Genomic DNA, 27,274 nt, shown 5'->3' on the forward strand with positions numbered 1-27,274 from the left:
TCAGAGACCTCCTCAGCCAGGTGGACCATCTCCTTGCTCTGTTCCCTGACCCAGACATTGAAATCTCTATTAAATGTTCTAACATGGGCTCCTCAGTCCTTACTCCCACAGTACACCCCCAAAGCCTCTTTCTCTTGGTGTCACCTCACCCTAGCAGGTGGTCCTTTAAGGTAGGATCTGTTTCAAGATAGAAAACCAAGCTAATTTCTGTGACATCCATTTGACCCATGGGAAAACCCATATCTTTGCCCACACAAACTTTGGAAATGTAGGCTATTTCCAGTGCAGTCCTCTTTTCTTGCTCTTCCCTCTTGGGGAATGCTAAATATCCTTTGCCTTAAAAGTTTCTTAGGCAAGAGTTGGGTATAAGCCTGTGTCCCCATCAACTTCAGAAGCTACAGGTCAGGATCTCCAAGGGATTCTGTAGAGGTCCCTGTCACATGCCTATTAAGCTTCTGTAATCAGCCTCTCAACCTCCTCATCTAGTCCCCTAAAGTGGACACAAATTGCCAGACTGAATTTTCTGAGTTGTTGTATAAGAGCATTTTGAATATCCTCCTGGATACTAGTCGGGTTCTTAACCCTCTAAGCCATGTTGTTTCAGCTTTTTTCCCATTCTGAACAAAGTCATTACAAATGTTCTAATTTATTCTCCTGGAGTATGAGTATGTCTAGGTATAGAACTGTTAGCAGAGGTTGTACAACTTCAACTTTATAATACCAAATTATTATTATTATTTTATTTTTTGGCCACACCTGCGGCATGCAAAAGTTCCCGGGCCAGGGATCAAACTCCAGCCACGGCAGTGACAATGCTGAATCCTTAACCACTAGGCCACTAGGGAATACCACCAAATTCTCTCTTAAAGGAACCGTTTCAATTTACAACCCTACCAACACTGTATAAGAGTTCTGGTTGTTCTATATCATTGCCAGTATAGATATCATAAGACTTTTTAACTTTTGCAAATCTGATATGTATGATGATTTTTTGTTGTGATTTTAATTCTCATTTCCACAGTTACCAATGAGGTTGAGAATTTTAAAAAATACGCTTATTGGCCATTTAGGGTTCATTTCTTATGAAGGACATGTTTACACTTTTCACTCCTATTCTATTATTGTTTTCTTATTGATTTATAAGAATTTTAAAAACATTATTCTCTGTGTTATGAAAAGATTTTCTCCCAGTTTGTTTTGTGTTTTTATTTTGTTTATAGTATCTTTTGATAATTAGATTTTTTTGACTTTAATATCAAATTAACTAAAGTTTCCTTTATGGTTTGCTTTTATAGTTTGCGTCTAGCTTATCAAGAATTTTTCACATGGAAGAACACAAAAAAATGTTAATAAAATTGAAACCATAGCATACCCTCCCCACTTTGTACCCCTATACTCGCATGAGTGAAACAGCCACTGGACATGAAAACTTAAGTTTGACAATCAGTAGCAGTCAAATAGAACATACAAAACCCTGAATTGTGTTCCAAAATCCAATATAACTTTGAGTCCTGTTAGAAAGTGTCTGCTCTTGTTTTATTGTCCAATATGCCCCAGTTGCATTCTGTATATGAAGAGTCACTCTGATGCATGGAGGGAGCTGAAGGTATCAGTAAATAAAAGTAAATAAACTACCCTTTGGCTATTTCAGGCCTTAAACTCTTCACTTAAGATAGTGGGTCTCTAGTTCCCCAGACTTAAAAAAAAAAAAAATGAAAATGAGGAGTTCCCATCATGGCTCAATGGGTTAAGATCACAACTAGTATCCATGAGGATGCAGGTTCAATCCCTGGCTTTGCTCAGTGGGTTAAGGATCCAGCGTTGCCGTGAGCTATGGTGTAGGTTGCAGATGTGGCTCGGATCCCACGTTGCTGAGGCTATGGTATAGGCCTGCAGCTGCAGCTTTTATTTGACCCCTAGCCCAGGAACTTACATATGCTGCAGGTACAGCCCTAAAAAAGAAAAAAAATGAAACAGATTTGAGGCTATAATCTATTTGAATAAATTCATTTAACATCCATACAAGAACCATTTTGGGGAACAGCTACCATGTGCCATACACTGTGCTAGGAACCAGATAAACAAACGCTAAACCAACGTGATAACCTCTGCCCTGTGGCGTTTATTGTCCAGTACAGGAGAGAGATATTAAACAAATAAATCTATAGATAAACATACAATTACAAGTAATGTGTAGGTTCTGTGAAGTAAACGAACAGGGTATTAGGAGAGGGAGTAATAGGAGGTGGCACAGGGACACTGGAAAGGCTGGGGCAGAGTTAAAGGAAGCTCTTAGTAATCATCCTTTTAATGAGCATTATTACTGGTGAGTCAGAATAACACATTCAAAATATGTTTAGAAGTTGTTAATGTGCTAAAGCAATGAGTCATAATATTTAGCCAAGCTGTATTTTAGACAAAACAGTCAGTAAGATCAGACTGGTGATATGCAGCATAAAAGTCCAATTAAATCTGAAAAACGTGTCTCTTCAGTGTATTCATTCCCAGGCTTGGTAGCTAGCCAAATTAGCAGGTCTGGCAAGCTCTCCTGAATGCATTAAAAACAGGTCCTTCTTTATCATTTGGACCTGGCCCATTTCCTCAGATCACTGACTCATTTCTGCTGAGCCATGAATTATGTCTGGCACCCACTGCCATTCTGTAAGTGTCATGAGGATTTGGAGTTCTACAAGCATGCAGCTGGGCAGGGTATTTCTATGAAAGCATTCCCTAACATGGATAGACATTTGAGGAGAGTATATTTCGTCCTTACCCTCAAAAGTCTTCAGACTATCTGGGTAAATTTTAATACTTTTTCAGAAGGCAGTCTGAACAGTGCATTATTTCTGAGTGGGTCATGGTGTTAAAGTCAGAATGACAGCAGTTACTGGCTGTTCCTTGGGGCTGGCTGAAGCCATTCTGGCCATCTAAGTAAGGACGAAAATGCTTCCGACAGAGAGTTTGGGCATTTGAATCATTCTATGTATCTCCTTCTGGCTGTCCAATTGTTTGTAGGTGTTTCCACTCTTATTCTGATAAAGAACAGAAACGTTATCTAAAGAAATGAGATAACCTTGTAATGTTTATATAAGGGAAGATATTTGTTTATTTGTTTTGAAATTTGTTATTTATATTTGCCTAATCAAATTAATACAGGCACATTGCCTCAAAAGTCAAATAATATTCAAATACAGACTACCTTCAACTCTTTTTGCAGTTTCCTATTTATTCTACTTTAGATTTCTAAATGGTATGACAGTGGTTCTTAAACTTTTCTGTTCTCAGGACCCCTTTACAGTCTTAAAAGTTATTGAAACTCAAAAGAGATTTTGTCTATGTGTGTTATGTCTGTAATTGTATTAGAAATTAAAGCTGAGAAATGTTTGATTTACTTATTTTAAAGTAACAAATAATAAACATGCTACCATAAATAATTTTATGACAAATATCTGTATTTTACCAAAAAAAAATTTGAATGAGAAGAGTGACATTGTTTTACATTTTTTGCAAATGTCTTTAACATCTGACTTAATAGAACTGGACTCTCATATCCAGCTTTTGCATTTGGTTTGCTGTGATATGTTGTTTGGGTTGAAGTAAATTTAAAAATTTGGCATTATGGAGATATGTGGTTGGAAACAGGAGGAATATTTTAATAGCCTTTTCAGATAATGTGGCTATTCTTATTTGATTCTACATCAAAATTCAACTAGCAGCAGTTTCTTAAAGGTTAGTTGCAATGTGAAACCTGAAACCATACCAATGAACTTTTGTACCCTGCTATAATAAAACCCTTTGTCTGTCTTGAACTTTGAATGGATAACATCACACACTGGCCACTTGGAAAATGAGTAATGCAGATTTTCCAAATGTTGACACATTCTATTATACAATATTTTAAAAATCATATTTGCTAATATAATCATTGATCTCATTAAACCTCTCTTTAAGTATGGGGAAGCCCTAAACTCACTATGAGAGATACGAGTTTTCCAAAAATTCTGTTTTCCTTGAGAGCATGAATTTTTTTCATTGGCAAGAAATGTTGTCAGTTATTTTTACTTGAAACAATAGGCTTACTTCTTTCATTTTTGAGAAAACGTCTGCCAAACACCCAAATCTGAATAGCTACAATTTGTCAATGCTATTCTTTTGCGTTAAGATATTGTTTCATGCATTAAGTGCCTAGTTCAACTTTAAAAAATCACATAAGCACTCTTCCATATTCAGCAGAAATGCTTTGTGCTACTTCCCATTTTACCACCCAGAATGTTAAAAAGATGTAGACTCAAGGTTGAAATTTAATAAAAGTCATGACTGCTTCATTGAGAACATTTTTAAGTGAATCTGGATTTTTTTTTTTTTTTTTTAACTGCAAGTGTGGTCGTGAAGAACACAATGATCATTAGTCAGTTTTATGCTGTGAAAGAAGCAGCAATTTTACCCACTGTGGCTTTTGCACCATCAGTGTAAATGTTAACACAATGCAAAGGCAAATAATATCTTAGTATAATGTGAAAATAGTTTTGTCATCACAGAAAGTAAAGAGAACCACTGTAATATGCTTATAAACCACTATTGCTTGGTATGCTGATGTTAGCTGTTTGCCCTTGACTTCTGTTCCAAAAGATGGTGGTTTAGCCCCCTTCACTAAACCAGAACCTTCCTTCCTTCATTGCCTCAGTGTAATCACATCACACTGTTGCTTAAAATTTTTTAATGCTTAGCTTCTTATTACTATGTAAATCTTATTTACTGCCAAGCCCAGTAGGAGAAAATGACGTTTCCTTGCTCATACAACTTTTTATTTTCACCTACAGTTGGTGACTGTCTTGTGTTTTACGTGCTGAGTTCTGTGGTCCCATCACAAATTCATCTCAGGAGTTCCCACTGTGGCACAGTGGTAATGAACCCAACTAGTATCCATGGGGACAGGAGTTCAATCACTGGTCTCGCTCAGTGGGTTAAAGATCCGGCATTGCTGTGAGCTGTGGTGTAGGTCACAGAGGCAGCCTGGATCCTGCATTGCTGTGGCTGTGGCATAGGCTGGCATCTGTAGCTCCAATTTGACCCCTAGCCTGGGAACCTCCACATGCTGTGGGTGTGGCCCTAAGAAGACAAAAGACCAAAAAAAAAAACCTCAATTTTCAAATATATTTGTAAAACATCTCCTAACTGTTCTGCTCCCTGCAGTGAGGCCATCGGGCCCATTTGCTTTTCCCTGGAGAAGTCCCTCCTGAAGCCCTTCAACCTCTTGTTCCAATATGGAGCAGCTGCTCACACAGCCGGCAACTCAGCCTTCATCCTGGGGCATCTCCTAACTGCTCGGAAGAGAGGATGCCACCTGCTGCGGGAATCTAAATGCTTATTTTCTAAGCCTGAAATCAGTGACCCTATTTTAACCTCTATCTCCTCCCCCTTTGTTAATGTGTATCCACAGCCCCAATCTTGAATCTCCAAATCCTGAAACGTGCCGTTCTGCTGCACGTTTCCCTCCCTCCCTGACACCCCAAGTAGGCACTTGGTTGTCAGATTTTTCTACTTTCCTGGCTTCTCATTCTGCTTTCTACCCTCGGAAAGTGTTTGAGGTCTCAGGTCTGCCTCTGTCTCCCTCCACCCCCCCGCCTTTTTTTTTTTTTTTTTTTTTGGCCTTTTTGCCTTTTCTAGGGCCGTACCCGAGGCATATGGAGGTTCCCAGGCTAGGGGTCCAATCGGAGCTACAGCTGCCAGCCTACGCCAGAGCCACAGCAATGCAGGATCCGAGCCATGTCTGTGACCTACACCACAGCTCACAGCAACACTGGATCCTTAACCCACTGAGAAGGCCAGGGATCGAACCCGCAACCTCATGGTTCCTAGTCGGATTTGTTAGCCACTGAGCCACGATGGGAACTCCTCCCTTCCCATTCTTTTGGTCCTTGTGCTTGTATACCTTTAAAAATGTCCTTTATTCCCATTTCAGGGTCATTTCAGGTGGCAAGTAGAGATAAATACATGTGGAATGTTTGACTGGACCCTCGCTACTTGCATTTAGAACCACACCTGCTCTGAGGGTTTGTTCATACAAGTTCCTTGGGGTCTTGTTGAGATTTATGCTTTGAGAGATTTATGAACCGATTTCAGCTGCTTCACATACGGCTGCTGCCACAACAGATCACACACTGGCACAGAATGATGAAGCAACTAAAATACTTACAAAATGTCAACTATCAATTCTTTCCATCATTTGGTCTTTCAACAAACCCACCACATATTTTATGAGTCCCTACTATGTTTTAGGGTGCTGTTGTAGGTGTGGGTTTATATTGGTAAGGCTGAAAAGGGGCTCTAATGGACTTTACGATACAGTAGGAGGAGCAAAATATAACACAGCGAGTTTCTAAAATAATTTCAGAAAAGAATAAGTGCTGTGAAGATAACAAAAGAGAATGATGTGAGAGTGTCTGAGGATAAAGAAGCATTAGGAAGAGGATCGGGAGAGGCCTCTCTGAGGGGGTGACATTCGAGCTGAGGCCTAACTGATGAGAAGAGTCTATTTTTATGAAGATGGGGGGATGAGGATTTCAGGAAGTACAAAATCCTAATAGGGAGCATAGCTTAGTGTGTTCAAAACAGAAAAAAAAAAAAAAAGGAATGTGGTTGGAACATAGTGAAGGGAGAATGATGGAAGAAGGGGTCCAGAGGGTAGAGGGGCAGGTTTGGATGTTATGCCAAATAGAGGTGAAAGTTAAAACTATCAGATGAGATAATGGCCAGAGAGTGTCTAAAAACCTGTTCTAGGCAGTGTGGATACTGCACCAGCTTTATAAGGCATGGTCCTTCATTCTGAGAACTTCCAACTTAGTGAAATTGGTAAGACAAGGCAAACTCCCCAAATAGAGAATAATAAAAAACAGTGTATAATCAAGCCTTGCATGACATACTACAGGTTAAAAAAAAAAAAAAGTTAATGTGACAATCATTGAGAACTGATGGTAAAAGGTGCTCTGTGTAGGAGGTGATATCTGAGCCAAACTGAGAGTTGAGTTATATTTGTCATAACTAGAAGGAGAGGAAGAGAATTTCAGAGTGAGAGAAAATCACAAGCAGAGGCTTGAAGGTAGGAGCAAAGATGACGTATTTATGGAACAGCAGAGAAAAGCTTGACTCTTAGGAAGTCATTGAATAAGTGTGTTTTCTTTCTTTTTTTTCAGTCTTTTTTTTTTGCCAATTCTAGGGCCACTCCCTCAGCATATGGAGGTTCCCAGGCTAGGGGTCTAATTGAAGCTGTAGCCTCCGGCCTTCGCCAGGGCCACAGCAACACAGGATCCGAGCCATGCCTGTAACCAACACCACAGCTCAGGGCAACACCAGATCCTTAACCCGCTGATCAAGGCCAGGGATCGAACCTGCAACCTCATGGTTCCTAGTCAGATTCGTTAACCACTGTGCCACAACAGGAACTCCAATAGGTATGTTTTCTTATATGTGATTTAAAACCCTGCTTAACAGTAAGAGGGAAGGGTTAAAACACTGAGTGGTTGGATCTGGAATTACAATAAAGACTAGCGATTGCCAGGACTCCTTAATTTTTCTTTTGGCCATTCCCAAGGCATGTGGAAGTTCCCAGGCCAGGGATCGAACCCGTGCCACAGCTGAAACCCAAGCAGCAGCAATGACAATGCCGGATTCTTAACCTACTGAGTCACAGAGGAACTCTAAGGACTCCTTAATTTTTGACATTGAATAATGATAACACTTCCCCACCTAATTACTTTTCATTATGTTGTTGATTACTTATTTAAAAATAAAAACTATTATAAAAAGGTGTACACTGAGACAACACACTCCTCTCTGCTTTCATCCCTCTTGTTTCCCTCACTCCAATAGATAGCCACTCAGGTTTTCATTTAATTCTTTCCTGTTTTTCCCTGTGCGGATGCAAACAACATGACTATAACTTATTTCTTGCCCTCTGTGTTAGTTTCCTAGAGCTACTGTAGCAAAGCACTGCAAGCTGGATGGTTTACACAACAGAAATTAACCGTCTTGTGGTTCTGGAGGCTGGGAGTCCAGAAGCAAAGGGTCAGCAGGTCCATGACCCCTCTAACTCTGGTGGACACCCTCCTCGTCTTTTCTAGCTTCCAGTGGAGGCATTCCTTGGCACTCTTTGGCTTGCAGCTGCGTCACTCCCAAGTTCTACCTCTGTCATCACGCCCTGTGTGTCTGTCTTCACATGAGGTTTTTCTCTCTTTTTTTTTGGCTGCACCAGCGGCATGTGGAATTTCTTGGGCCAGGGATTGAACCCGCTCAGCGACCTGAGTCACAGCAATGACAATGCAGGATCCTTAACCCACAGCACTGAAAAGGAACTCCTGAGGTTTTGCTCTCCTGTTTTAAAAAAAATTTCATTAGGCATTCCCGTCGTGGCTCAGCAATTGACAAATCTGCCTAGCATCCATGAGGATGCAGTTTCGACTGCTGGCCTTGCTCAGTGGGTTAAGGATCTGCATTGCCATGAGCTGTGGTGTAGGTCATAGGTGCAGGTACGGATCCAGTGTTACTTTGGCTGTGGTGTAGGCCAGCAGCCGTAGCTCCAGTTCAACCCCTAGCCTGGGAACCTCCATATGCCATGGGTGCAGCCCTAAAAAAAATTTTTTTTATTGGGGTATAGTTGATTTACAATGTTGTATTAGTTTTAGGTTTACAGCAAAGGGGATCGGCTACACATATATCTTTTTTTCCCATATAAATTATTACAGGACATTGAGTAGACACCCCCCCCCCGTGCTATACAGTAGGTCCCTGTTAGTTATTTAGCCTATATAAGGCTTTTCTCTTCTTTTTTTTTTTTTTTTTTTTTTGCCACCCCATGGCGTATGGAGTTCCCAGGCCAGGGATCAGATCCAAGCTGCAATCTCAACCTACTGCAGCAACGGCAAATCCTTAACCCACTGTGCTGGGCCAGGGGATCAAATGTATGTCCCATTGCTCCCAAGATGCCACTGATCACATTGCGCCACAGTGGGCACTCTGGATTTTTTTCTTCATAAAGAACCCCATTCATATTGATTAGGGCCCACCCTAATAACTTCGTCATAACTTGATTATCTATTTCCAAATAAGGTCATATTCCCAAGTATTGGGGAGTTAGGACTTGAACATATCTTTTGGTGGAGAGATAATTCAGCCCATAAAAACCCATATTTTTTTAATATACAAAAGCTAATACTCTCTATGTACTATTTTGCACCTTACTGCTAAATCTTTAACCATACATCTTGGGGTTCTTTCTGTATCAGTATACAGAGATCTTTCCCATTCTCACAGGATCTGAGCCACATGTGCGAACTACACCACAGCTCATGGCAATGCTGGATCCTTAACCCACTGAACAAGACCATGGATCAAACCCCCATCCCCATGGATACTAGTTGGGTTCCTTACCACTGAGCCATGACGGGAATCCCCCATTCTCTTTTTAGAGCTGCATATTGTTCTATTACATGGCTGTGCCATAGTTTTTTTCATAAGTGAGGGACACTTGGATTGTTTCTAATCTTTTGCTGTTTAAATGAGTAACCTGAACACTTGTCATTTTGTATGTACCCACGTGTATGTGTATGAAGGATTCTCACAAGTGGGATTGTTGGGTCAAATAATAAACAAACCTGTAATTTCGGCAGATGTTCCCATATTCCTTTCATAGGGGTCGTACCATTTGATGTTCCTACGGCCACATATGAAAGTGGTCAAACTTTAAGGCTTTTGCCAATATGTTACATGAAAGATGGTATTTCCATGTAGTTTGAATGTCTTTTTCTCTTATTATGCACCTCCATATTTTAAATATTATTTTATATATTATTTCATGTAAACTTTTGGCAAAAAAAAAACAGTATTATCATAAAAATGTTTAACTTCAAGTACATATGCTTAAAATAAAATACCACGACCTATAGAAATATAGTTCGGTTATTTGCCAGAAATGGGGTACCCCTGGGAAAATATGACCCATCCCCCTTACTCTGATGACTCAAGTAACCCCAAAATAATTTTCATTTAGCTAGGCCAGATGCAGTTTTATACTAGCAAATGAATGCTGAACATCAGCTTCACAAACTTTTAGTACCCCTTAGATTTTCTCCAAATAAGCTAAAGTGGCACTTAATGTATACCACAGAAAGCTCTAAGTCTGCCTAGGAGAAGCCAAGTTCCACAGCAAAGACTCTGCTCCCTGAAATTGGCTGCCTTTACCATCTTGTCCATATTCTTTCAGTTATCTTTCAGTTCAGTTTCTTTCATTCCTAATAGGAGCCACTTCGCAATTTCCTGAATTAAGTGTCACAGCTCTTCTCATTGTTACAACCAAATCATACCAAAATAGTGGACTGTTTAAAGTTTTGATTCTAAATTTGTCTCAGTTTTCTTCTTAGGGAACATCTGGAGCCATGTATATCATTAATACTCACATTTCGGTCATGCCAATACTCTTCCTTGCAGGTGGTACTGTGAAGGCAAGGAGCTTGAAAATTCCCCAGACATTCATATCATCCAGGCAGGAAATCTGCACTCACTGACCATTGCTGAAGCCTTTGAAGAGGACACAGGACGCTATTCCTGCTTTGCTTCCAACATCTATGGGACAGATTCAACTTCTGCTGAGATTTACATAGAAGGTAAAGCAAAATACTCTTGGAGCATGACATTTACTAGTAAGATATAGAGTTACAATAAATAAATATTTATCGAGGGCCTACTCTACCACACACTCTTCAGTGGGGATAACAGCAGTGAGCCAAACAGACAAAAAAACCTAAGTTCAAGATGGTGTTTACACTGTAATAGGAGAGACAGAAAAATGAGATAAATAAAATATAAAATGTTAGGTATATGAAATGGTTCTGATCACCAGTTTCAATGTGTGTGTGCATGTGTGTGGTGGGGGGGAAATTCTCAAGCAACAACAAGCAATTCTCCATGACACGAATTAGGTATCCTACGATTTAACTCAATTCTGACCCATCTGCCTGGAGATAGTGTCAGATACAACGGGTAAAGGCTAGACTGCTGTCACCCCATTTTAGCTGCCAATCACAAGTAGTGGATCCCAGGTTACCCACAACTTCTGACTTGGCTGCAAACTGGAGGTTCTCACAACAACCCCGCTTCCTGCTCTGGGTTCAACTAGCTTGCTAGAGTCTCTCATAGAACTCAGGGAAACACTTATTTACATTTATGACAAAGAATATGATAGAGGATACAGGTGAAGAGATACATGGGGTGAGGTCTGCGAGGGTCCCAAATATAGGAGCTCTGTCCCCATGGAGTTGGGGTGTGTCACCCTCCTAGTGTAGCTAAAAGCTCTCCAAACCCCATACTATTGGGATTTTTACAGAGGTGTCCTCACACAGGTGTGATTAACTATTAACTCCATTTCCTGCCCTCTCCACTCTCCAGCATATGACGTGATGGGGCTAAAAATTCTAAGCTTCTAGTCAGGGCTTGGTCTTTAGGGTAACCAGCTCCATCTAGGAGTCATGTTGAGTCACCTCATTAGAATAAAAGATGCTCCTAGTACTCTCATCACTTAGGAATTTATTAGAGTTTTAGGAGCTCTGTGTCAGGGACAGGGTCAAAGACAAATTGTAGAACAGGGGGTGTTCCTAAGTGCTCATCACTTAGGAAATTATAAGGGTGTTAGGAGCTTTGTGATGGGAACCAGGGCAGAAACCAAAATATGTGTCTTCTGTTATCTCACAGTATATATGAGCACTGTGAAAGAAACAGAAAGGAAGAAAATGGGATAAGAAGTATGAGTATGCATACATGCGTGCATGCATGTGTGTGTGTGTGTTTGTATGTGTGTGTGTGTTTGTGAGAGAGAGACAGAGAATAGGTTGCTATTCCAGATGGAGTGGTTTAGATCTCACTCACTGGGTGACATATAAATGAAGACCTGAAGGAACTGAGAGTGAACCACAGGATGTTCAAGGGGAAAACAGCAGAGAAATTTCTAGGCAGAGAAATCAGCAAGTTCAATGGCCCTAACGTGGCCATGTGTCTGTCTCAGGGTATAAAGATGAGTTCATGTAGCCAGCATGGAACAAAGAAGGAAGAAAATAAGAGTTGAGGTCAGAAGTTCAAGGTGGAATGGAGGAGTTCCCATTGTGGCTCAGCGGAAACGAATCTGACTAGTATCCATGAGGACGCAGGTTCGATCCCTGGCCTTGCTCAGTGAGTCTGGGATCTGGCGTTGTCATAAGCTGTGGTGCAGGTTGCAGATGTGGCTTGGATCCCACAATGCTGTGGCTGTGGTGTAGGCTGGCAGCTATAGCTCCAACTTGACCCCTAGCCTGGAAACTTCCATATGCCACAGGTTCGGCCCTAGAATGACAAAAACCAAAACCAAAACAAAATAAAACAAGATGGGATGGAGGTGGGAGGAGGTAGGTGAGTAGAGTATGTGGGTCCCGGTAGGTCATGGGAGGAACCTGACTTTTACTCTGAAAGAGATGGGAAGCTCTGGATGATTCTAGGCAGAGATGGAACATGATCTGACTTAGCTTTTAACAGGGTCACTGTGGCTCCACCAAAAGGAGTCAAAGGTGGAAGGAGGGGATCATTGGGAGCCTTGGAAGGGCATTTATATCGGGACCAAACTTATATGACTAATTTTAGGGAAGAAATCAATTTATGTACCTTATATATCGACCGTTTTTGTTCCTATTTATCTCATCCTCTGAGTTTTTTCTGGGAACCATTCTTTAGTAATTTTATCATCTATAATACCTTATGGATGCTTGGCTTTTAGCACTTATTGTATTATTATGGTACAAAGGCTGGAACTGTCTCATTCTTTATAGCTCTAATTACCTTACATAGCACCAAGTACAGAGTGGATAGTAAATAAACTTTTATTGAGTAGATGTGTGAACAATGATAATGATAATGAATAATGCATGAATAGAAATGCGTTACATATTTTCATCCTCAAATTTTTGGAGTACAATAAATACCTCCAGATTTAGCTCTGTTACATCTTCCTGGAATTTGCTATCTTGAGAAGCAAATCCGGTATCAAAGCTCTGCTAACAGTGCTGAGATTGGATTGCCAATTTTCTTAACTTTGTGGCAACAAAGCCACTCGCAAGATGAAGTGTGACTTGTTAATATTAGGACTGGACGGAAGAGCAGCCACCTACACCTACAATGTTTGGAATCCAATGTAATCCTTTCTTTTATTTAATCTGTGTAGGCCAAGAGCAAAAGGATTTATGGACACCACAGAATGTCTGCTAAAAACTGTTCTGTTAAAGGCATCAGCAGGTGTTTCATACACAAGACCATTTGGAACTTGAGCCAGTTGATTTGAACTCTGTCACTAACTAGCCATGTGACCTGAGCAAGTTCCTCAACTATTTTTGGTCTATTTCCTTATCTGTAAATTAGGGGTTAGTTTAGGGAATCACTGAGTTTATTTCTAGGTCTAAAATTCTATAGGTCTTCAAGTGCCTAGGAGCCAGTTTAAGAAATGATTTTTAAAATTACCTGTCTTGTGTTTATTTCCCCAGGGGTTTCTTCCTCTGACTCAGAAGGTGACCCTAACAAGGGCGAAATGAATCGGTAATTCTAATTTTCTCTCTTATAACCTTAGCATCCTCAGATCATGAGAAAGCTGCTAATTGTTTAGTAGAACTTGAGGGAAGGGCTCCAGTTATAATCTCAAAAAAAAAAAAAAAAAGATTGAATTTGGAGCAGACACTACTTCATTTTCTTGTCTTGCTTAAAAGATTCATCTTAACATGAATTAAATGAATTTAAATGAATATTAACATTCATTTTAACATTTTAAAAATGAAATATCAGGGGAAAAATGTAATTGTAATGTATACATGTAAGGATAACCTGACCCCCTTGCTGTACAGTGGGAAAATAAAAAAAAAAAAAAGAAGGTTATGGGAATAATAAAAAAAATTAAAAAATAAAAATAATAAAAATAAAAATGAAATATCAGGAGTTCCTGTCATAGCTCAGTGGTTAACAAACCCAACTAGTATCATGAGGATGTGGGTTCGATCCCCGGCCTTGCTCAGTGGGTTAAGGATATGGCGTGCCGTGAACTGCGGCATGGGTCACAGACACAGCCCAGATCCTGCGTTGCTGTGGCTGTGGCATAGGCCAGAAGCTACAGCTACAATTGGACCCCTAGCCTGGAAACCTCCAAATGCCGCGGGTATAGCCCTAAAAAAAGACAAAAAATCCAAAAGAAAAAGAAATATCACCTACAAAATATCATCATACTTATATCTACAGAGTAAAAAACAAACAACTCAGTGGTTCAAAAAGATTCATGTTTTCTGACTAAATAATAGTATTCAAAATAATCTGGTGATCCAAAATTATACATATGAAGGATCTGGACAAGTCATAAGCTTTTTGCTAAACAATTGTGTCAAGTACTGAGTAAAGTTACATCTATCCACCATTGCTCTCTGCAACCACTGGCTAAGCACCCACCCTACACCAGGCACTTCACTAGATGCACTGGGTACTAAGAAAAATCAGGTGCTTCCTGCCTTCAAGAGGCTCATCGTTTAGTAGAGAGAAATATATGTACAGCAAATAAAGCAAGAAATGTATCTCAAGCATATAGTCAGTAAGAGTAACAAAGTGTTATATAAACTGTGTAATACAGTGATACATAAACTATGATATAAACAAGTGCAGGGTATAAGGACTTGGCACAAAGGACTCCTCAGGGAGGAAAAGAGAGATCAGGAAAAGCTCTGTAGAGTTGGTGAGCTTGAGCTGGGTCTTAAAAGAGCAGTAGGTGGGCACCCCCAAACAAAGGAGGAAAGGGTATTTCAGGCAGAAGGGGCTGTGGACAAAAGGCATGGGAACTAGAAATAGACACAACAGCCATCCCTTGAGATGAACTGAAACATAGGCAGTATTGGAAGACAGATTAGGGTTGTTAACTGTGTTTGCATGTTCTAGGCTCTCCAGAGGGTAAGCTCCTTAAAGGGCAGAAGTCACGTCCTATTCTTCAAAATGGGGGGGAGGGGGCATGCCTACTTCAGAATGCTAATTTCCTTTTCACTTTTGTGCACCTAAGAAAATTCATAACCAGAGTCAGTTATTTCTCCCTTTAACTCTCCTTATCATTCTCATGGTTTTAGTTCAGTTCCTCCGTCTTTCCTGTCTCTTTATGCCAGTCACCTCCTTATCAGTGCTCTCACCTTTCTCTTTCTTTTACAATCTCCAAACTACAACCAGTTAAAGGATAATTCTGATCTTACCATTTTCCCCAGCTTTAAAAACTCATCAGCTATGGGAAAATAAAAGTCAAACACAAAACAAATGACAATTTTTTTTTTTTCTTTTGAGGGCCACACCTGCAGCATAAGAAAGTTACCAGGCTAAGGGTCAAATTGGAGCTGCAGCTGCTGGCCTATGCCATAGCCACAGTAACACCAGATCAGAGCCATGTCTGTGATCTGCACCACAGCTCATGGCAACCCACTGAGCAAGGCCAGGGATAGGACACGAATCCTCATGGATACTAGCTGGGTTTGTAACCACTGAGCCACAAGAGGAACTCCACAAACAACATTCTAAACAGTCTAAACAGGGGCATAAAAAGCTTTAGTCAAAAGAGTCTTCATTGAGAACTATGTCTAGATACTCATGTTGCAACAGAAGAAAGGGTGGGGGAAAAACTGTAATTGTGATGTATACATATAAGGATAACCTGACCCCCTTGCTGTACAGTGGGAAAATAAAAAAAATAAATAAAAAATAAAATAAATAAAAGCAGCTTTCAGCAAAGAAAAAAAAAAAAAAGAGTATTGACCAGGCTTTCCTGGTCCTTCCTTCTCCTTTCCCCCACCTCAATCTCTCTACAATGCTGCCATCTCACTCAAGCAATGTGCAGTCCATTTTCACCCCTTTGTTCAAGCTGTTCACTTTGCTAGTGATGCCCTATTCCTCTGCCTGGCACACTCTAATTTATCCTTCAAAGCCCCATCAAGTTCTATAATAAACCCCTCCTCCACTGCACATTCATCACTCCTTCCTCAAGGCTCTCAAAACAGGTGTTGTAAGCCTATTGGGTATGAATTTGACATACAAACCTAAATAAGCAAGAAATATCTCATTTGTTCATTTTCTTTACATCTACTTGGAGTAGTTAGGATGTGCTCCAGTGGTATGTAAGAAGGACCCCAAATAAATGTAGCTTAGGACAAATATTTTTCCCATTTACATGTAAATCTGGCTGATAAAACAGCTCCACAGTCCACTGGGTCTGCTCCCAGCTTTCTCCTTCAACTCATTCTAAGATGTAGCCTTATCTTCTTAGTCTAAGATTAGAAGGAATAAATGATACACCCTACCCCCCCCTTTTAGGGTCATCTCTCTTAAATCATATATATCACTATCCTTCATAGCCTATGACCAGAAAGCAGTCACCTGGCCACAGCTAGCTTCAGGGAGGCTTAGGAAATGTAATCTTTTTTTGGAGGAGCCATGTAAAGAAATCAGGGATTCTATTATTGTAGAAGAAGCAAATGGATGCTTCAGAAAAACTGATAGTCTCTACATCATCAAATAATTCTGCTTCTTTCTCTTATCCTGCCTGGCTCTGGGGGAAAAAAATTAATCAGTCATTATCAGGTGTCCCCTTCTCCTTCCACAGTTGTGCAAAGTTCACTGGGTATAAAGATGGAGATATATGGTTTGATATTAAACATGGCTCTAAGCATCTTACATGAATTACCTTGTGCAACCCTCACAAAAACTCTTTGAGGTAAGCATGATTATTTCCCTGTGATAGAGATGAGGAAGCTGAGGCAGAGAAAGGTAACAACTAGGCAACATGCTATCATCGGTCATCTATGCCCACAGGTTATGGGGAAGAGGCCCAAGTCCCAGATCTCAAGGTCCCTTCAAGTCCAGTGCTTTGTTTCTTCTCGACATGCTTGGGTACTGATGTCTTTAACAGGATTGGGAGCCTTGAACAGAAGGACTGCCATCCCCTTGGGACTCAGGTTCTCCCTCTTGTTGGGTTCTCTGGTGAGATCCACAGACCTCTCTTTTCTCAACAACAAAACTGAAATAATCACCCCTCTGCAGCCTTCTCAAGAATATTTCCTGGCTCTCCTGCCCTTCAGACAATCTCCTTCATTTAATTTATGTAACTTTGAAGAGCTCCTTGACTTAGCTGTTCTGCTTTTTGCCATGCCCAAATCCCAGAGATTTCTAAAACCTGGCCTCTTGCTTGAAATGGAAGATGGAGGGAAAATACAGAGGGCAGCAACAAAGCTCAAAAGGTTTTCTGCACATGCTCTGTCACAGCACTTGTCTTGAATCTCAGTTGTGAGTTTGCTTGAGTCCCTGGCTCCACAGAAAGCAGCTAATGCAAGGACAGAACTGGCATCTTATCATCTTCCTGTTCACATTGCCTAACAAAGTCTGTAGCAAAGAAGCTCTCAGTAAATACTGAAGCTCTTGTGCAATACTGTTGAATGGAGATTTTTGTAAAGCTGAAAGACTTTTCACAACAACAATAGGTCTGTTTTTTAATCTATATTTTCATCGTTTCTCAGAATCCAGAAGCCAAATGAGGTGTCATCCCCTCCCACTACTTCTGCAGCCATTCCTTCAGCAGGACCCCCAGCCCAGAATGTGGGGGCCCAGCCCACGGTGTCAACCATTCAGCAGGTACAAGAGTCTAAGTGGAACTCAAGTGCCGTGGACTGTGATAGGCAGGAACTGTAACCATGACCAGCTTGTATGGCACGATCGTGTTCTCCTCTGTTGCAACTTCATAATGACCTTGGGCAGCACACTCCTACCATCATGACAATCACTTTGCACTTCTGATATATGATATCAGTGGTTCCCCTGGCTTTGGGAACATAATCTCTAAATTCATAGGCAAATTTCATAGGAAAAGAAACTCTACAGATGAGTCTCTGACATTCCAGCTTTTGGAAGAGCACTGATTGCATATCTAAAGCCAGCTCTCACGTTGGCCCAGGACATACTGCATCATTAAACTCAGTTTCATGGAGCTATAAAAATTTACTACTTTCTAAGATAGAGTGACTATGAAACTAATTTTTAGAAAATATTAAAAGCTCCCATCCTTCAAGTTGATGATAATGATAGGAGTACATGCTTCTTGTAAAAACATTTTTTAAAATGCAGACTAAATAAAAACCTTAGTCAAGGTTCTACTCCTCTTCCCCCACTCTTCAGAGGTACCTAGAAGATAGTTGCAGGTATTTTCTATGCATACATAAAAATGTATATCACACATATACTTTCAAAATATGAAATTCTATTAACATAAATATATTTGTAATGTGCTAGTGATATATTTGAATACAAATATTGACATAAAAAAGAAAGCTCTACCATATTTAAAAAAAATTAACATAGTTCTTATCTGGCCCATTTAGTAATGCAGAATGGTCGCATTTTAGTTCTAACCTAGTAGTTTTCTCCCCGTGATATGTGGAGCCTCAGAAGTCCTATGGAACCTCTTCAGGGGGTTAGTGTTCATTACATAGCTTTATATGTGAGGGGGTGGGGATGGGTGAAGGATATTTACAGCCACCATGACCCAGAAAGAAATACAATCAGTTCAGCATCAAATTTGAAATCTGTGATTCATAGATAGAAAATGTCAGTCTTTGGTTTTGGATTAGTTTCTTATGCCAAATTCTGTAGATGTGTTCTATCTAGCCCCCTGTCTGATAATCCTAATGACAATGAATCTATTGTTGGTTCCCTCCTAACAGTGTCAGAGCCCTACCAACTATCTGCAAGGATTGGACGGAAAACCTATCATTGCAGCTCCTGTGTTTACAAAGGTAATCGAAACATTACTTCTTTCTGCCATGGTTTTAAACACATCACAATACCCAAACAAAGTTGTAGGATCCCAAATTCAATGACTTTATCTCAGAATTTTGATCTTGTATAAATACAGTACAGGGTTTGGGGTTTTGTGGCAACTGTTACCATGTCATTTCAAGTTGTAGATTTCTAATAACAGTTTGTGTAATAAGGGAAATGTCACCGCCACTCATTCTATTGATCTCAATGGCCTTCCTATTGCTGATAACACAGGAGCTGCACCTAGGAGTCAGGTGGTATGTTTCTCAGCACTTACTATTCCAAAGGTTTCTCTGGATGTCTTTGGTGCTCAAGGAGATAGCATTACATGGTCTTAGCTTAAAATAAAGCCTCACTCTAGGACAAAGAGCTTTCTTTTTCTAATCCATGGTATCAACTATTGCAATGGCATCAAATTCTGAGTCTCATAATCTTTGCATGCAGAACTGGAAATTTTACTCAGGCACTTTCATTTACAAATGAAAAAACCAAGGGAGGTTCAGACAATACATCCAATGTCACAGAACTAGCTAGTGGCAGAAGCAGGACTAGAAATACGTTCTCTCAATTCTACTCTTCTTTCCCTTATACAACATAGACTTCGTTTATATGTTGCCCAAGACAATAAATTCAAAGGTGAAAAACTGAGTCGCATTGGGTTTGTTTTGGTATTATGAAAACCACATGGATTGAGTCTATGCCTGGATTTATAATTATTGTTTTGACGAACACCAAAATTAAGCCCTAGGAGATTTTATCCTCTCAGAAGTACACTTTAGTTTAGAGCAATGGTTCTTACTCAGGATTCATTTTGCCCTTCAAGGGACACTTGGCAATGTCTGGAGACATTTTTGATTTTCACAACTGGGGGATGGCACCAAGAGAGAATGTTAAACATCCTGTAATAATAAGATGCCAGCCTCCCCAAACAAAGAATTATCCAGCCCAAATTGCCAACTAGTCCTAGGGCTAAGAAATCATGGTTTTAGAGCAAAATGGCAAAAAGTACTAACGGCAATGAGTACCAATCCTAAAGGAAGAACTAAGTTCACAACTTCCACCAAAACATCAATTTTAGGAAAATTCCACCGTATCAGCTCATCCAAGATGGCTTTCCAAAATCAAGCAGAGTCTGAGCGTGAGACGTGTTTATCCATAACCATATCAGGTGGGCATGTATTTTCATGAGAAACAAGATCCCTCAGTTTTTAAGGTTTGTTTCTTGTAATCTGCTTTCTGAATTTAAATTTTGCTACTTTCAAAGATTTGAGGTAGGAAAGCAACATGTTCTGGCTTGGTGAATACCAGACTTCGATGAAGAGTTATAAGTGGACCGCGCGCGTGCGTGCATGCATGCATGCGTGTGTGTGTGTGTGTGTGTGTGTGTGTGTGTGAGAGAGAGAGAGAGAGAGCAAGAGCGCGCACGAAATAGCTGATAGTGCTACCTTTCTTAGTTCACTGCTAAGTCAACTAGCCTTAAATCAAAGCTTTAAATGCCAATTAATCTCGACACTTTAATTTATTATGCCCATTTGTCACACTTTTTGTGACTCTTCAAAGGCAATTAAACTGCAGAATGATTTATACCCAGTCCCAAACTGGAGTTCCTCCTCTCTTCTCCCCACCACCATCTGCCCAGCCAGACACCAGACAGGTGCCCTTAATCTCCCTCCACACTTACAGATCTTTTGGGTGCTCTGTCTTTGCTGCATCTGTATCACCTGGTACCTATCTCTGGTACAATATTTAACACAATAATAAAGCTGTTTATGTTTCTGTCTCTCCCGAGCATCTTGAAAGCTATCTCTAATATCTAGATAGGAGTCCATAAACGTTACAAGAAGTCCAAAGCCATTTTTATTATTCTAGTAGGATTTTAACACTCATTCTTCACATGTAATTTTCATGGACTGGTTAGCAACAAGTTTAGCTGCTTCTTTTTTTGTTTTGTTTCTTCATTTGCTTTTTAGGGCCGCATCCACAACATATGGAGGTTCCCAGGCTGGGGCTGAATCAGAGCTGTAGCTACCAGCCTACACCACAGACACACAGGATCCAAGCCACTTCTGTGACCTGCATCACAGCTCACAGCAAAGCCGGATCCTTAACCCACTGAGCATGGCCAGGGATGGAACCTGCATCCTCATGGATGCAAGTCAGATTGTTAACTGCTGAGCCATGACGGGAGCTCAAAGTTTAGCTGCTTTTGTATAGTGATTGCTTACCTCCCTCTCATTAGATGCTCTGAATTGCAGATACATATATGTCTTTGATAAATAAAAATGGGGAAATGAATTTGTCATCAGTCTCTGCTGTTTGTTAGATAAATCTCCAAAAACATTTGATCCATGGTGGGAAAACAGTACCAAGTACAGAGACTCACACTCTGGTGAGGCTTTCTCAGCCCTCGGGAAGTATGCTTTTGCCTCCATAAATGGGATCAGGGCTGTTCAGACGTAAGGCCCTAGGATAGGCTGTGGCTCAGATTCCAGAGGGACTTATCAGCAACGATGTGCTTGCGTTAGTTTCCATGGGTAAGGGCAGAATTGAGGTCATAGTCACTGCCAGTGTCATTAGAAAATTTCTGAGTCAGAGCCACTGATGATGGTAATCACGTGGCATGAGCCATGATAACTGATCACTGGCATATGTCTGTTCGGGTTATTCCTGCTCTATTTACTTCTTTAGGGACTTCTGGCATTCCAGTCCCTATGACTCACTTTCTATACTGCCCAACAAAGCATTTCTTTGCCAGTCATGGCAAGAGGCCATTTTTTTAAAGCAATGATTAGAGAGCAGACTTTTATTTAACTCCTGTTCTGATGATGGGGAAGTACTGGTATTACCCTCTTTTAAAAAGGATGGTTGCACAGCAAAACAGTGGTAGAGTTTGAGAGAAGCCTGGGGCCACATATGCTAGTTCACTGCTCTACCTGTAAGTGATAATTATGTTCTAAAATATTTTATGGAGATAGACTATCCTCCATCTTCTGTACAGTATCAAAAACACTTTCATTCTGTTTCTTTGGGGGGGGGGAGCGTGCTCACACTTCTTGAGTGTGCAGGGAAGTATATGATCAATTAGAATCTTACTCTGATCACTGCTCCCACTCCAACAGCAGCTGCTCTGGCAGGCTTTCAAGGCTGCAGCAGCCTTGGCTCCAACTGCTTCAGCAGTAATTTGAAGAGTGCAAGGGGGCAGGGGAAGTGAAAATTTGAAGAACAGCACTTCATTATATAATAGCAGAGACAGGAAACCCTGAAATAACTGGGCCAGTGGTCAGATCTAAGTTTCTGAAGACTACATGGGCCCCCCTCCCCAACTTGACAATTCCAGAGACTTCTCTGACACAGCTCTACCCTGGGCACTTGTAACAATGTAGGAGCAAAAAAGGTCTTCAAAGACTTATCAGTAAAAAAAACTGCTCTGATCCAGCCTAAAGCATATACACCTTCACTTCCAGCATCTTACAAGGTGCAAAAACAGCAACTGGATTTAAAAAATAAAATGACAATATGAACCTTGTAGCTGCCCTCTTTTAATCAATGGGGGAGATGCCTTTTCCCAAGGATGTCCCTGCATTATACTTCCAGATATAGATCCACTAAGCGGAACTGTGTCCTTTTAGCTCACATTTATAACATCTGGCACAGAGCAGGCACATAGTAATACTTATTCTGTGGTAAATAACTTCCATTTCAGCTAAGAAGGAATTATTGCTTTCATCGCTTTGTGATTTTAGCATGTCTTTAGGAGGAATAGAGAAAGAAATCCAATATCAAATGCCTGTGGAAAACTTCTTCTCAAGGTTCCGTGTCCCCCTACAGAGAAGGTCTTCCCAGATGATCAGCATGGTGATGAACCACACGACAGATTTAATCATTGGATACTATTTACCTCAGGAGGGTGTAGACTTTTTTGTTACAGTGACTTTGAGTTCAGATCTATAATTCCTAATTAAGGCTAATTTAATCTTTGCTAGTTAGGGATGGTTTCATGCCTTATTCATCTTCAAGAAAGTCAAGAAGAATAGGATCGAGTCTGTATACAATGTTCTCTTGGTAACAGCCTAAGACCTGCTGCTGTGTGTTGAACATGGCCCTATCTACACCATGTTCAGATGGTGTAACTGGTTTGGACCTGACGTGCAGTCGTGTGAGCCAATTTCTTCTCGTGAGACTTTGGTAGAAAAGCACAGTTTTCGACAAAACAACCATCATCCTTCAAACTATGACTTTCAACAATCTCTTCTAAGTGGCTCGTTAAGATGACTCGGGGCAACTCCTTCACTGAGTATTGATGTGTCATGCTGGAATGAGCTTCCATCTCACATTGCAGACACTTAGCAGGCATATTCTATAAGCATAGTATCTCAGGTATATTGGCTGAACTCTCAAACAGAACACAGACAGGCCTTGGGCTTCAAAGACAAGTGAATAATTACAACCAACTAATGTTGGTCTCAACTGTGAGTAATATACTCTCTCAAAGAAGTCCCTTTGCAAGCAGGACTTTGGTATAACCTCTGCAGATTGAGAACTGGTTCACATATCTGAACCACAGGCCATGTCAGAATATATACATTAGTGTTCCTGTTGTGGCTCAGCAGAAGTGAACCCAACTGGTATACTTAAGGACTTGGGTTTGGTCCCTGGCTCAGCTCAGTGGGTTAAGGATCCGGTGTTGCTGTGGCTGTGGTGTAGGTCAGCAGCTGAAGCTCCTATTCAACCCCTAGCCTGGGAACTTCCACATGCCACAGGTTTGGCCCTAAAAAAAAAAAAAAAAAAAAAAAAAAAAAGAGAGAGAATGTATAGATTGACCTCATTCTGCTTACATCCATTTTTTAATATGCATCCCTGTATTTTATTTATTCAATCCCTCTGCTACCACTTTTTTTTGGGGGGGGTTGCTTTGGTTTTCTAATTTGTTTGCCTCAAAAGGAATGAAATTTCATTATGTATGAATCCCAGGGAGATATCTTCTGTCATTAAGGGTTTTTTTTTTTTTTGTCTTTTTTGCTCTTTCTTTGGGCCACTCCCGCGGCATATGGAGGTTCCCAGGCTAGGGGTCGAATTGGAGCTGTAGCTACCAGCCTAGGCCAGGGCCACAGCAACGCGGGATCCAAGCCGCGTCTGCAACCTACACCACAGCTCACGGCAATTGTCAACCCACTGAGCAAGGGCAGGGATCGAACCCGCAACCTCATGGATCCTAGTCGGATTCGTTAACCACTGCGCCACGACGGGAACTCCTGCCATTAAGGTTTTGAACAGGCTCCCAAACTACCATTTTAGCACAGAATTTACTCAGATGTCAGAGTGGAAGGCATATTCACCCGCTTGCCAGGAGCACCCAAGACTCGCTGATGTTCCCTGCTTACTGAGAACATTCCATTCTTGTCACTAAAAGCTACTGTTTTGGGGTAGACGAGGAATGACCAGGTTTTTAATCAAATAGTTCCTTACTACTTCAGAAACCACTCTGTGCCAATCCCATCCTGAATTGCTTCAGCAAACAAATTTGAAAATGCAAAGGACAAAATACTAACTTTGAACTGCAGCGCCCCCTGGAGTTCAAAAACAAATTTACACACCCTTCTGAGGTAAAAGTCTCCTAAAAGACTAAGCTAAGCCATGTGGCCATCCTCAATCCTGTACTCCTTATGTAAATGCAGTAAATATGATGGCCCATGCACGAAATGTCATAAATTGTTAGGACAAGAGCTATAAACAATCACAAAATATTTATAAGAGTGAATGACCAAAGCAGAAGGCTTTCCCCTTCTCCAAAGCAAGAGCCAATATTTCCTAAAGGCAGATGTCAAAATTGTAATAATACAAGCCTTGTAGTATTTGTTGTTAATGGAGCTTGTAGAGGAAGTTAATCATAACCTTTCCATATTTATAATATTTTGGCTAAAATTAAAAACAAAAATATGCCAAAGGAGTATTTCATAATCAAATGAAGTACCAACTACACAAATGAATGTGTGACTTTAAGTTCACAAATCACAATGAGGGAAAGACAAGTTGTGAAAGGAGCATGTGAGTTCCATTCTCCCATAGAGTCTAATACAACATATACTGATATTTTACAATTGAAAGTGATTTTTGTCAACTTTTTTGTGTGGAAGTGTGGAAGAGTGTTTACTGATGCCTTCACAAAATTATGACTTATTTTCACCATGATGTAGGACTCCACATGTGGCTGATTTTATAGAAACTGTCATTGTTTATCTCCCTCAACAGACATGGAGGCTATACTGTAAAAAATACAAAAGGAAAACAAAATAGCAAAACAAAAGTCAATTTCCAGGACTACAAAAGGTAGACAAGGCAAAGTCAAGAAAAGAGTCAGTCTTGAGCCACAGAGATGTTCCACCTCAAGGAAGATTCCTGCATGGAAAAATACATTACTCTCAGGCTGAATACAGCTAGTAGACACTCATTGCAGATTTTCAAAATTGTTATTTCTGAAAACCAAACTCCACTTGGGCATTTTCTTAAATGAAGCAGAATTACTTTACAAAAAAATTAGTATTTTGCAAACTTTCCAAATGTTTTGCCTAGTACTCAGTAAATTTGTCTGGCACTCAACAGAGAGGAAAAGGAAAAAGACAGTGAGGAAAAAGCTTCCTAAGGGCTCAAACGATTCTATCTTCAAAAATAGATTCAATGTACATTCAGAATTGAAGATGCTGAAAATGTACAAGATTTGGAGAAAATCCAAATATGGAGGCAATGGTATCTTTTTCTAAAATTCTGCACTGGAAGTAGATTCCAAAAAGTGTATAATTTTGGTTTCTAAGAATATTCTTCTTATTACAGATGTTACAAAATCTATCAGCTTCTGAGGGTCAGCTGGTTGTCTTCGAATGCAGAGTAAAAGGAGCTCCATCTCCTAAAGTTGAGTGGTACAGAGAGGGGACCTTGATAGAAGATTCTCCAGATTTTAGAATTTTACAGAAAAGTAAGTTGATGCTTTAAAATTATTTTTCTTTCTTTCTTTCTTTCTTTTTTGGTCTTTTTAGGGCTGCACCCATGGCATATGGAGGTTCCCAGCCTAGGGGTCTAATCAGAGCTGTAGCCACCAGCCTACGCCACAGCCACAGCAACGCAGGATCCGAGCCTCATCTGCAACCTACACCACAGCTCAGGGCAACGCTGGATCCTTAACCCACTGAGTGAGGCCAGGGATCAAACCCACAACTTTGTGGTTCCTAACCAGATTCATTTCTGCTGTGCCATGGTGGGAGCTCCTAAAATTATTTTTCTGATAATTTCTATAAATTTATTGTCTACATTTATTTTCATTTTTAAAGTGTGTACATTTATTAGAACTTTTAACAACTAATTAAAATGTAATGAAAAAGAATAAGCTAAAAATCACTTATAGGGAGTTCTCACTGTGGCCCGGGGAAACGAATCCAATTAGTATACATGAGGATGTGGTTCAATCCCTGGCCTCATTCAATGGGTTAAGGATTCAGTGTTGCCGTGAGCTGTGGTGTAGGTTGCAGACACGACTTGGATCTGACATTGCTGTGGCAGTGGTGTAGGCTGGCAGCTTAGCTCCAATTTGACCCTAACCTGGGCATTGCCATATGCCACAGGTGTGGCCCTAAAAAGCAAAAAAAAAAAAAAAAAAAAAAAAGACGCTTATAATCATGACCCACCAGACTAAACCCTGTTACTATTTTGGTGTATATTCTCCAAAAATGTTTCTATGCAGATGTTTTTTCAAAATAAACCATACTTTTTTGTAAATTGATTTTATTCACTTAATGTTTCATGAATATCTTTCCAATCTAATTGATAGATGTTTTTACTTTTAAAAATAAATTGATACAATTTCATATTTATTTAATCTCTATTGTTGAACATGTAGATTGTTCACAAATTTTTATTATTATAAAGTGTGTTTCAAAGCATGTTAGCAAAGAAGATCTTTGTCAATAACTGTGAAAATAAATTTGAGAATTAGACTTGTTACTATAAATTCACATTTTTAAAAGGCTTTTGACATAAACTGCCAAAATTCCATCCAAAAAGGCTGAACTAAATTTAGGATGATCAATATAATTGATCATCTAATCTGGGACATTCTGGGGAGTAAAAGAGGGTGCTATTAATTATTATACAAAGATCCCTGCAATAAACCACATCTGCCCCATTTGACTGGGACACATGTTGTTCCAGCTACATTCTACCACAAGCAGCAACATATGAGAATTCCTTTTGTCTTATACCTTCAGCAACAATGGGCATTAAAAGTTTTTTTAATCCTCACTAATTCCCAAAATGGGAACACTTGTTTTAATCTGACTTCACTAATCAGAGGTGGGAGGAAACTTATTTTTCATATGATTGGGTCTTTGTATTGATTTTT

At 40.1% G+C, this 27,274-nt stretch overlaps 1 protein-coding gene across 8 annotated transcripts in view; it reads left to right on the forward strand.

The window, feature by feature from the left end:
• Nucleotides 1-27,274, forward strand: part of MYPN (myopalladin) — a 105,321-nt gene that overhangs the window by 33,831 nt on the left and 44,216 nt on the right. For all 8 annotated transcript variants that reach the window (XM_021072494.1, XM_021072493.1, XM_013983298.2 and 5 more), the window contains 5 exons: nt 10,483-10,658; nt 13,554-13,605; nt 17,589-17,703; nt 18,789-18,860; nt 25,714-25,855. In XM_021072494.1, coding sequence (XP_020928153.1) covers nt 13,598-13,605; nt 17,589-17,703; nt 18,789-18,860; nt 25,714-25,855 — 337 coding nt within the window. In that variant the 5' untranslated portion in view covers nt 10,483-10,658; nt 13,554-13,597. The remainder of the gene's footprint in view (nt 1-10,482; nt 10,659-13,553; nt 13,606-17,588; nt 17,704-18,788; nt 18,861-25,713; nt 25,856-27,274) is intronic.

This window comes from Sus scrofa, chromosome 14 (assembly GCF_000003025.6).
Source record: "Sus scrofa isolate TJ Tabasco breed Duroc chromosome 14, Sscrofa11.1, whole genome shotgun sequence".
NCBI lineage: Eukaryota > Metazoa > Chordata > Mammalia > Artiodactyla > Suidae > Sus > Sus scrofa.